The sequence below is a fragment of the Solanum stenotomum genome, chromosome 8 (genome assembly GCF_019186545.1).
Source record: "Solanum stenotomum isolate F172 chromosome 8, ASM1918654v1, whole genome shotgun sequence".
Lineage (NCBI taxonomy): Eukaryota > Viridiplantae > Streptophyta > Magnoliopsida > Solanales > Solanaceae > Solanum > Solanum stenotomum.
The window spans coordinates 11709530-11722282 of NC_064289.1; the positions used below are offsets into that span (position 1 = coordinate 11709530).

General features: G+C 36.0%; 1 protein-coding gene across 1 annotated transcript; it reads right to left on the reverse strand.

Moving 5' to 3' along the window:
* Positions 1 to 11801, reverse strand: LOC125874067 (suppressor of mec-8 and unc-52 protein homolog 1). The gene is given in 17 exon segments (XM_049554875.1): positions 1 to 257; positions 1068 to 1119; positions 1549 to 1649; positions 1913 to 2020; positions 2142 to 2201; positions 2327 to 2363; positions 2365 to 2451; positions 2620 to 2747; positions 5601 to 5696; positions 6242 to 6295; positions 6407 to 6493; positions 7043 to 7146; positions 7302 to 7385; positions 8160 to 8208; positions 8581 to 8733; positions 10363 to 10573; positions 11644 to 11801. Coding segments are annotated over 17 exon segments (1542 nt in total). The 5' UTR covers positions 11676 to 11801; the 3' UTR covers positions 1 to 158.
* Positions 11802 to 12753: the final 952 nt, after the last annotated feature.

Genomic DNA, 12753 nt, shown 5'->3' on the forward strand with positions numbered 1-12753 from the left:
TTAAGTTCAAACAAAAAATATATATCAGAGATAAATATACATTGATTATGAAAATAGCGTTACACTAAACACCAAGTATTACTAGTCAGCACCAAGAAACAATCATACAGAATGTTAGTCCACTTTTACACGAAGGTGACAACATGGCAAAGGAATGTTTAAGGCTTCCATAGCTTCATGGTGCAGTCTTCTCCATAGGTGGCAACAAGGTTTATATGGGGATGGTGAGTGATACCAATTACATCCTTTTCATGTACCTGCCATAATGCACAAACTAAAACTCAGCAACTTGGCCTTTTATCCTGTTCCGAAAGCAAGAACAACAAAAAATCCCAGGACTTAAAATCAACACTAAAAACCCACACCATATTCGACATTCAACTTGACACTATGCAAGTGTATGTATAAACAAGCGCAAGTGTTTGTGTGTTGTTCAGGCGGGCTGAATGGTACAAAATACCAGTAAGGGAGGATTAAGAGTAAACAAAAGGAAATAGTATATGTAACATTTTCACTATGTAAATGATGACTAAAGCAAGCATGATTTGGTTAAAAAAAATGAGTGGAATCGAGACCGAGGAGAGAAATAAACACAAGAATCAATAAGCTGATCTTTCTATCATTTTATCTTATTTCGCTAGCAGATTGGTTGGAGACGTATTTTATGAGAAGAAAAATGAGATGTGTTAAACAAAAATATTCAAGGTATTTCCCCTAATTTTTCGTATAAATATTAGGTAGAAACTGCAAACCAGGACACATCAGTGAATCATGATTTTTGAAACAAAAACATTTAAGAAATCAATATCCTCCTTGTACTCTGTTATTTCTTCATCTTTTGACAAATACAAAAAATATTTAACTTAGCCTCGGCCGCATCCACATATGTGAATATGTACGTCTGAGGTACATACACACATGTCCCAGCAATGATTGAGTGAGCAAACGAGAGACAAAGAAAGCAAGAAACCCTTGTAACGATACCAAACTCAAATCGTTAACTCTACAAGTAGGACTTGTAACTGTGACAACAAGTAATCAAACTTCATGTCAGAGTTGAAGCTTACCTTCATCAGATGCTCCAGTTTGTTTGATTGATAACTAAAGCAGTACAAGTTTCTGTTGAAATGCACAAACCACATGATCAGCATAAATGGGATAAATCCTTGCATTAAATATCAATATCATCCACTTAATGAAGTTCAAATAAGTAGCACTTTTAGTGATGGAAAAAAGACACAAAATATTTGCCACTGTACAATCAGCAATGACAGTTCAAAAGTAGATATACAAGAGAGCTGTAATAGTTTCAGAATAACTCGAAAAAATTAAAGTGAGTAACTACGTTCAATCTTAGAGACGAAGCAAGTCCTTGAAGTCTGTTAAATGTAAGAGGAGAGGAATCCTCAAGGATGAAATAAAATCGAAGTTTTTTTTTTTCACCAAGGTTTCATCAAAGTCATTCTCTCTTTTCCCTTTGAAATAAGAAATAATAGTACCAATCTTGAAACTCCAATGAAGCAAAGGGACAGAAATTTCATATCATACCTGTCTTCACCTACACAGTATATCCATTCTCCTTTTGGTGATAGACAAGCAGCCACAAAGTCTCCACCTTCTCTTTTACCAGATGAGAAACTTTTGACGACCTACATGACAATTGCACAGCATAAGTTCACTTACCATTTGTGTTCTCTAAAATTTTGAAAGATTACAACCACTTCAGTTCATTATCCTTATGTTAACTTCTTTTAGAAAATAAATTTGACATTTTGATTTGTAACTGTTGCTTGTCAAAAATGCTTCCACTCCCCCAACTTGTTCACTCCTCACTTTGGCAAAGGGAAAAATCTCCCAAAACAACAACCTAACGAATGGGAAAGAAGAATGATCCACAAACAACAATGCTTACCTGTCCTTGAAGTGTCATCAGATAAATAGATGATGTCTTATTGCACACTATAATGTGATCAGTATTCTTAGGGAAAAGATGGACAGAATTCACAGATGCATCGCCGCCCTGTAAGAGAAAGGAATTCAAACGAGTTCAAAAAACGAAATCGTGTAAAAGAAGGTATCCTGAGAAAAACTAACAAATAATAAGTAATATAGTGGTAATATGCCCCAGGCAAATTGAATACCCTTAAAGGAGGAGGTGGTCTAAATGTCTGCAAACACTCTGTAGTTTTGGCATCCCAGACCTGTTTTGAGGCAACTCAGACAAATAATGCACACAGAATAAAGCAGATAACCCCAATATAAATGGAAAAGAAAATAGCATGCTTCTCTCAACCTTCACTTGAAACTTGAAAGACAATAATCTTACCTTCACTGAGCCGTCACTAGATGCGGTGATGACTCGAGCCATCAAAGGTAAAGATGGCATCATTCACATAAGATGAATGTCCGCGGAATTCTTTTAACAATTTACCTGACTTTAGGCCATGAATTCTACAACAAATGAAACAGAGATATCAGGCATGCTTCTCCCAACCAAGACCAACAGTAATTAATTAATAGCTATAACGGCACATTTGAGGATATCATTTAGCTAAAACCACTACGCCTAACAGCTCCTGATGACATGCCATCGCAGTAAATGGTCAAAGGAAAAAAAACCTCGCTGTGCTGTCAAAGGATGTGCTTAAGATCTGAGTTCCATCTCGAGAGAAGACAAGACTGGTGACACCCTGAGAATGTGCACGTTCAAGGCGACGCAAGCACTGACCAGTCCTTATGCGCCAGACCTATAAAACACAGTAACATAAGAACAAGCAGTCCAAAATCAGATCTAACACGTTGACATCAGGAAAAAGGACATAAGATGGAGGTGCTTATAAGGAAGAACTTGTATTATGGTGAGCACAAAGCAGCTGTTGTTCTGTCCATGAACAGAAGTAACCATGTTCGTTTTACTTTTTGATGACCGTGGTGTCTGAACCAACTTTCGCGCACCGCGACTAATTCCATGGGATACCTGCCACCTCCCAGTATATATGTTCTACGCCTACACTATAGAGAAATTCAGATCTCAAAGGGAGTTCCTACAAGCAACTATGATTCAAAATATGTTGCAGCTTCTTTGTTCCCGAAACACCTGATGTTCCTTGCTTTCTAGATTACCCAAAGTATGCGTGGATGGATAGAACACAATCGCTTACTGTTGTTTTCTCCTTCTCCTACCCATCATGCATCTCCAAGCTGTAATCAAGTCACAAGACATCACCCATTTACCTAGTAATAGACCCATAATTGGAAACTATGGAAAGATGTAGAAAAAGGTGATTTATATATCCACATTCCTTAAAGCACAAATAGCTTCTGGAGCCTGAGGACCCATTCTAACCGTTAAAAACTTGAGGAAGAGGGTGACTCACATCAGTTGGTGCCACATGTGCACACGGTCAGGGAAGACGTGAAACATTTAATAATTCATCACCAACTAGCGCAATGACTCTGGGGCATGATATGGACTATGGAATGCGTTTGATATTGCGTAGGTAATTTTGTTTCAGTTGGGCAAAAATGAAGAGGAGATAGTGAGGAATTTAGAAATAAAAGGAATCAAAAACTTTTGAAGAGTTTGTGAATTCCTTGGTACAGATAAGCTGACCGTCATTATTTCTTGTAAAGTTTTGGAGCACCTACAAGATTCCAGTTAGTATAGATTGATTGTTGGTTTTTTGGTAGTGAAACACAATCTTAATTATTCCCATATACCACTTATTTGTGGGGTTATTCAAAGAAATATAAGTAAAACATATCATCAAAAAGAACATATTCAAGTCTGGCATTAGTACTGGTACCAGATATACAGGAATATGCAACAGATACAATAAATTTGACGATTTGCACTTCATCTTCATCATTTTTATTGATGAATTGTAATGTGTTCCCTAAATTTCATAGCTTTCTCGACTTCTAATTGTAAGTTGTAACCATATTAATATTAAAGATGACACTAATCCCGTACTATATACAAAACACCGAACAACCCATAAAGACGTGATGAGCTTGTCAGAAGTCATTATGTTCTTATATATTTTATAAAGCCTAAAAACAAAGTTCAAACATGACACTCTGTTAAGGGCTGTCAAATATTGTAACAATTACCATCTTTAACTAGCTAAAATAGAGTCATATGTATAGGCATTTAAAGGATGTGCCATAAATTCGATAACTTGGACTCTCGCATTGATTCAGTAATTAAAGTTTCTGATCAAACAGGCAACGCTAAGCAAAAATAGCCATTATAATTTTGTTTCTTCTCTCTTTCAATTGATTATTGAATCCTTCTTCTCCAGCTCCAACAAATGTAAAAGATTTCTTTCTTTATACGTAAATTATTAAGGATCTTTTTGAAGCTGTTTTCAATTAATTTNGGGCATTCTTTTTTAAACAGACTAAAAAGGAAAGGAGGTCATTCATTTTTAAACAGAGGGAGTACAAAACACCGAACCAACCCATAAAGACGGGATTAAAAAGCCTAAAAACAAAGTTCAAACATGACACTCTGCTAAGGGCTGTCCAATATCCTACCAATTACTATCTTTAACTAGCTAAAATAGAGATATGTATAGGCATATGAAGGATGTGCCATAAATTTGACAACTTGGACTCTCGCATTGATTCAGTAATTAAAGTTTCTGATCAAAGAGGCAACGCTAAGCAAAAATAGCCATTATAATTTTGTTTCTTCTCTCTTTCAATTGATTATTGAATCCTTCTTCTCCAGCTCCAACAAATGTAAAAGATTTCTTTCTTTATACGTAAATTATTAAGGATCTTTTTGAAGCTGTTTTCAATTAATTTAACATATAAGGCAACACAATAAGTTGCTTCATTTAAATGCTTCAGGATGTAACATCAAATAGCATTTGCACATAATACATATCTGAAGTGCAATCACAGCATAACAATGTTATAACAAATTGCTCAAGACCTAAGTTGCTTGGATTCTCTAAATATGTTGCCGCACCCATGTTGGACCCTCCAAAAACTGTACCAGTTTTGAAGGATCTGATACGCACCCACCCAATGACATTTTTGAAGATTCCGAGCAACATAGCTCAAGACTTCCTAAAGTGTCTCAGTTATCCCATTAGTCAAATTGGCAGGATGAAGATAATAAGAAATCGAAAAGTTTTACTATATATCTGGAACATGTTCTTCTCACTTTACGGAATTGTTTGGGTCATGCCTAATAATGTAAGAAAGCCTATGAGTGCTTATGTTCATGGAGAGTTGGAAAATCCATCAAGAAAGTCTGGAAAATGGGGCCTGCTTGAAAATTTCGGTGCATCTGGAATGACAGGAATTAGAAGATGTTTTGATGGTATCACAACTCCTAGCCAAACACCTAGAACCTTTTTTTCTGGTTAAACAAAGGCACATGTAACTAGTCATGAACTTTCTTTCAGATTGAATCCTCTGACCTCTCTAGTGTTAGAATAAACTGTTGTACATGAGCAGACACATCTTCGTATTGTAATCTATGATGTGCATCTAGTTGATGCATTTCGAATGAAACCTTATACTACATCAAGACTAAAGGTTTTTACTGTATAAACTATAAAGCTGAATAGAAATTAAACATTTACCTTTATTTTTCCATCTTGTGACCCAGACGCAAGCATCTCCGAGTCTCTGCTAAAATCAACACAAAGGACAGCATCATCATGCATCATAAAAGTTTCCTACATAAATATACAGCAAGTCAGAAAATACAAAAGATTCAACCACAAGCATGAACATCCAGAGTTCAAAAAAATAACTACACACAAATTCAGATGAATCAGCTGCTGATTAGGAAATGAAAGAAGCAGGAATCCAGCACGATAGACAAAACTCCCCACACACACCAAAAAAAAGGAGGAAGAAAAACAAATGACCCTATATTTATGAAATTCTAGATAACAAACAGCTTTGCATCCTTTTTGATAAAAACAACTTACTTTATATTTGAGCTTCCTGCATATTGACATTTACAAAGGAATAACTGCTTAAGGCAATTCACAAGACAACTAGCAAACCGACAGCTGAAATATGATATATCTTCTATTCATTAATATATTTGGCAAATACAGTGTAGAAGTCACAAAACTGCAATTGCTCCCAGCAAAGATTTAGCACCAGTAGTAACATACAGAGATGAAACAGCCAAAGAATTACACTTGAATTCCAAGAAAATACAGCCCAAAAAATAATCAGAAAATTGAAAAGAAATAAATGTATAACTCACATCAGCCTGATATTGAAGATCCTTCTTCAGTTTTCCACTTATGTGATCCCAGACCTGGTGAGAAATGTAAAAATAAATTGGATCAACTCTATACCATCAATAAAGCATAAAAGAGAAGGAATAAAAGTGAAAGATAGCATGGGGAGAGACTTAGCTTTAGCATACCTCAATAAATCCATCAACTGAGCATGAGACAAGAAATTGTCCATCCGGTGAGAACCTAGAACATTCTGGATGACTCTTCTTACCAAACTGCAGCACAAAATCCATTACTTAAATGAAATTATCAGATTTAAATTTCCCATTCACTCCCCCTTATTACTCCTGAAAGAGGAAAACGGACAAGGCCTGAAACAAAGAAAAAAAACAGAGACTAGGAAAAATAGCTGGACAAACTTATCCAGTGAGAAGCCTATTAACAGAGAAAGACACCAGTAAAAAGAAAAATGGAGGGATAAAACATGCATGAAGGTGATAAACCAGCTGAGAGCAGTTTCAGCATGTGGGTAGATTCATAATAGGAATAACAAAAAGTAAACTCCCCCTTCTGCTCTAACCTTCCAAAGGATAATGAGCATGAAAAACAAATATAAAAGAAAATAAGATAAAATAGATATTCAAATAAATCTAGGTCACCATGTTTTTGAAATTTCACAGAGACTTCTGAAGCAAAATCCAAAGGTTGAAAGTTTGATTGTCTCAACAACATATCTCTTTGATGAAGTTATAACAACCCTAACATGCAACACAAATTTTAAACCTAACATGCAAATAAAAAGAGTTTAATGTAAACCAACAAACCTTAATAGTGTGACCAAGTGTTGTCGGATACATATCCTCTTCATCTTGTTTCATAGCAGCTGTTCCTCGGAATAGATCAAACTGTGTTCCAGGTGGAAGTAAACCTGAAAAGTGTTGTCGGATACATGAGCATGAAAATCAATGTTTGCTTACTCTTCAACAAAGTGAAAATGCTCAGAAGTTTCATGTTAATTACTAACAAGTCAATTGAGAATCTAGAGGTGGGATTTCCATCAGTGATGAAAATAATATATCTCACCTTGATGCTGTTGCCATTTCAAGGCTTGACCAATCAAAGCCATTAAGCGTGATGGTGGAACAACAGAAACCTCAGCAGAAAGCGCTGCATGCAGCCAAAGAAGATATATTATAATCTTAAGTGTGTTGTTAACCAAATTATGCATAAATAAGTACATATAATTGACAACGACACTCCAACCATTTCAATCCTGAAATATCATAAACTGTTCAGCCCTATTTAGTACTGTAGAATTAATGTACTTCTTAATGAATTACAAAGACGTGGAAGACCACTATAAGGCCATCGTTATGCAGATAAGATAATACAGATCTCAGAATATAACATATTCAAAGAACATAAATTAGAATAGAGACGGTTCATAGGAGGAATTGCAGCAATGAGATGTTAATCTGGTGGGAATGTGAGAGAAAGTAATAGGAACGATAGTAAGATGCAGCTTTTTATGTAGTGGTACTTAGAACGAGTGATCAAATTAGGAAGTACGCCTTCCCTTTACTTGGCAGGAACCTTACGAAACTACTTCAAGGGGTTTACTTCAAATCACATCTCAGGTGGTTGTACTTTTTTTTTCTGATGTAGTCACATCTCAGGTGATCATTCAATACCTCTTCGAATAGTTTAACAGGCTAAACAGCTTTACATTCGTCTCGGCACCATGCATCTATGTCTATAATATCAAGACAGATTGCTAACATTTAATTGCTCTGAGTACTGAAACGAAACAGCTGTTCTCATAAAACTTGCTCCTGTGTTACATGCAACATTTGCATGTATTGCAAATATCTTCATTCTAGATTTCTTTCAAAATTCAAACTAAATGTTTTATCAATCTAAGCAAAGTGGGATTTTGGCAACCTTGGGAAATTTGGGCACGCCTTTTCTCCTTGGTTGAGTCATTATAAGCCTGCACATATAACATTTGCAGGCAAGGTCAAAATCCACATTCAGTCAAACCTCAAGCCAAGGGTATCAAGACAACTTCAAGCAGTTAAGGATGCGGCAGCTGGTTAAGAAAGACCAATTATTTTACACCATCAGAGATCTAACAGTAGGTTAAGCACATGTAAGAAACAAGTATAATATTTTCTTCTTCTTTATTTATGAAGAACAAGAATACTTTTTTTTGAGATGGAAAAGTAAAACAAGTATACTTGCGCAGTTAATATTGCATTGTGAATAATACAAACAACAATCACTGAGGGTGTTCAAATCTCAACTAGCGACATAAAGAAAAGACCACATAGCTTAATCATTTTTTTAATAGAATGATTCTAACCTCATGAGGATCAAAGTAAGTCCGAACTAGTAGATGCTCGAGCCGCAAATATCTTTCTGGTTGCTCCTGTTTCATGACACCCATCACGTTGGTTTGCCTTAAAATAGCTCGGGCAGTATCCATCTCTCGAAGTTCAATCATTTCTAAGACAATCTATCAGATAAAGGAAAGAGTAAGGAGCAGAAAAGGTTGTACTGAAAAGACAGCAAAAGGTGATCAAATACATCAGAGAAAACCAAGAAAGTTAAAAATATTTGCACTTCAATATTTTTCCATCAAGCTGAAGTTCATCTGAATACAAAACCAGATTGCCAAAGAAGCACATTGAACTAAATTTTGAAGTTCTACCGAGTGCATGAGTCAGTCACACAAAACTGAATTCTAAAGTTCTGCCCAGGTGCAAGTATGCAGCAATCACGAGAAACTAATGTCCAGCCCGGTCCAAGCATGCAACAATCACGAGATATGAAATCAACATGGCAGAGATACTTGGATGCAAAGTGGAACCCAACAACCACATACTTAGGGATTCCAATTGGGAGCCAAATACAAATGCAATACCATTTGCAATTGGTAAAAGAGATGCTTGAAAGGATATTGTCAAGTTGGAAGAAGCAAAATTTGTCATTTGGTTTTTTGTGTATGTTGGGGGCGGGGGAAGGCATGTTAACAAATAGTGTATTAGACAGTTAGAAAATATATTGTGATGTCACTCTTTACCCTTCCAGAAAAAGTGGAAAAGATAACAGGTTGGCTGAGAAGAGATTTCCTATGGAGTGGAAACTAGGAGAACAAGCTGTCATTACAAAAATAGTCATCACAGCAGAAATGACGTTTAGGCATCAACAAGCGTAGATTGCACAACAAGAGCCTTTTATTAGAATGGCTATGGAGGTAGGAGGTACAACTCAAAGAACAGCCCATTGTGGAAATACATTGTAATTGCTAGGCAAGGGAAGAAGGAAACTGATCCAGTATGCTCTCATGGAGTAGAAGTGTGGAAGAGTACTATAAATCTACAGGAGGATCATGTAAAAATATATGCTTGTCAGTGGGAAATAGAATGAAGAGGAGGTTCTGGCAAGACACTTGGATTGGCCATATTCCACTAAAGAAAGAATCCCCAGATCATTAAATATGGCAGTTAATACTGATGTAACAGTGACACAACATTGGTCACAAAGAAGATGGGAACTACATTTAGAATAAGTTGTTAAGTCTGGGAAGTCGAGAGGATTATTACTCTGTTGGGGAAGCTGGAGAAGATTAGAATGTTCCCAGCTGTAAAAGATACAGTTAGATAGAAACATCAAAATCATGGAAGTACATTGTTAAATCTGGGTATCAGAGCAAGAATCAAAGTACCACCATACAATGGCCTTGGAAGATAATACAGAGAGAGAAGCACCACCTAAAGTGGCCATATTTTGTTGGATTACCACGAAGCAATTTTGACACAAGCAAAACTGCAGAGTTGGGACATCGCAATGTGCAGTATATGCAATATGTCTGAAGAAAATTAGGAGGAGGTGAATCACTTCTTTATTCACAGCCAGGCAGCCAAGAAGTTGTGGTGCATGTTTCTCAGTATACACAATCTATTACTTCACTAACAAATACTATTAACTCTCACATCCAACATATTTAATACAACTCTCAAGAACATTGAATCCATAAAACGAGCAAGTAAGAGGATAATAACCTTAAAACCACTATTTAAAAGAGGATAACATATTAAAGTTAAGGCATTAAGGTTTCTTTGAAAAATGAAGAGGTGCAGACCTGCTCATATAAATCCTCCAGTATCTTTCTAGGAAGCTTAAGTTGTGCAACTTGAGGTAGTACTGCATCCCATCTTCCACTATTAATATCAGCTATAAAGGTTTCAAGGCTATCCACAGTATTAAGAGAAACCTGGCACTCATTTTGCAACGTCTGGAAAGATTGATGCAGAGAGTTCTCCTTGCAGAATTGAAGAACTATCTTAATGACACTACAAAAAAGAAAGATAACATCATCTCTCACATACAACAATAACAATAAGATACTCCTATGTTGTTCCCAATTGATATGTCTGCAAGGAAGTATCTTCAATAAGAGCAATGTCAAATGGTTTTCTTGAGAAAGAAAAATGGTCCTGACAACAAATAGCTCAACTAGCTAGAACTGCTATTTATACATGCATCAGTTCAGAAACAGCTTCTATCCAGTAATGTGGACATAAATATGGGTCGGATAAATGCAAAGAGCATTGCAAGAAGTCTTCTTGTTATACATGGTGCCCCAGAACAAAAATTTGCTTAGCCTGATCAAGGGTGTGGCCTAATGGTCAATGAAGTGGGTTGAGAACCACGAGCTATCAGGTTCAATTCCCAGCAGGGGCAAATATATTAGGTGATTTCTTCTCATCTATCCTAGCCTTGTTGGATAGAGAGTTATTTGGTAGCAGATACCTATGTTGGTAGGAGGTGGCAGGTGCCCCGTGGAATTAGTCGAGGTGCACACAAGTTGGCCCGAACACCATGGTTATTTTTAAAAAAACGTCACAAGTGCTGCAAGAACTCTTCTTTACTTAACTATACAAAAAGGTAAGGTAAAAGTTGCAGCCTTGATAGTGGTACCCCCTCTATATTACTTTTCATAAGATATCAGTGTCTCTATACAACTCATCAACTATACCTCAACCACTAAGGATGACAATACATGAATCCTCTATATCCATTCTGCTCGTCTTCTCCTCTCTATTTTTTTTCCTTTTTTTCATAATGATGGTGCCCCCAGCCAGTTGCAATGCTATTTATTTCTCATATAAGATCAAAGCAAAGGGTACTACAATTAAAGTTTCGATTTTCACCTTACTTTTGGTCAGAATAAGCAAATTCTATAGTCATGAGGTACCATATACAACAAATAAGACTTCTTTATCACATCCCTCTCTTATATCAACAGATACCCTTGCTCATTTCAAATTCTAAAAATTCATGATATAATTTTTCCACACATCCAAAAAGAAAAAAAAAATCATTAGGCGAACATATATAGAGAGACAGAGAAGAAGCTTACTCTCGAGCTTCGATTTCGAGTGTAGAAGACATTTGTTAACAGTGAGAGAGCTTAAATCCCTAGCTAAGCCCTGCTTTTGAGAGTAAAATCACGAACAAAAATACATACACAGAGAGATGTAAGGGTTTTGTCTATGAACTGAAATTCGCCAGAACCGTTGCGCAGTTCTCCAATTTTGTCATTCGTGGGCCTATTAAGTGGGTTGGGCCTAGAATGTTCTTTCAAGCCTAACCAATGTATTACACAAGGCTTTACCTCGACCCGTAATTAACGGCCCAATATTCTTTTCTTTTTTTTTTTGGTCAAATTTCGTAAATCAAAGACTTTACCAATCACATTTTGACCTCAGTAATTTTGATGTTCAACGTGGTTTTGTGCCAATAGGCCATGCGCATGCCTGGTATTCATGAGAGCTCTAGAGACTAGACCAAAGTCTCATAACAGCGGCCATACTCCACTTCTCATATAGGTGATCAATTCATCAAGTGTATACTGCTTTAAATATACCATTCTTAATTAAGGACTATAAATTCATTAAGAGTTAATAATTCATCCCTCATTTTCAGTAGCAGTTCAAGCACTCTCAGTTAGTGCGCAGTGTCAATATTAACTTGCTATTACCCATATGAACCTACTTCATGGGATCTCTAATCACATAGGTTGAGTTACCAGCTCTATTGACAATCATATTAGCCTTAAACTCAAAAGGAACTATGTTTGGTTAATTGGCAATAATTTTTCTTTGGACTTCCAAATAATCATTTCATATAGCTTGGTTGTTTCTCCAGGCGATTGAAAAATAAAAAATTGTTAACATATTCAAGACAATTACTTATTTACAAAATATCATTTCAATTCACTTTAAAGCGGTGATATATATAATTTTTTTTGCACAAAAAAGATATTTTCATACCATGTTTAAAAATTATCACTGGTTTTAACAATAGTTCATAAATGGCCTTTTTTTTTAAAATTCAAACTAGGATATTATTAAGTTGAGTGCGTGAAGATGGTAATGTCAATTGTGGCATGTAAGTCAAGACAAATTGATAAATTTTGATGTTATATTCAACCAATTATCTTGTTGGACAACTTACAATCTCCCATATT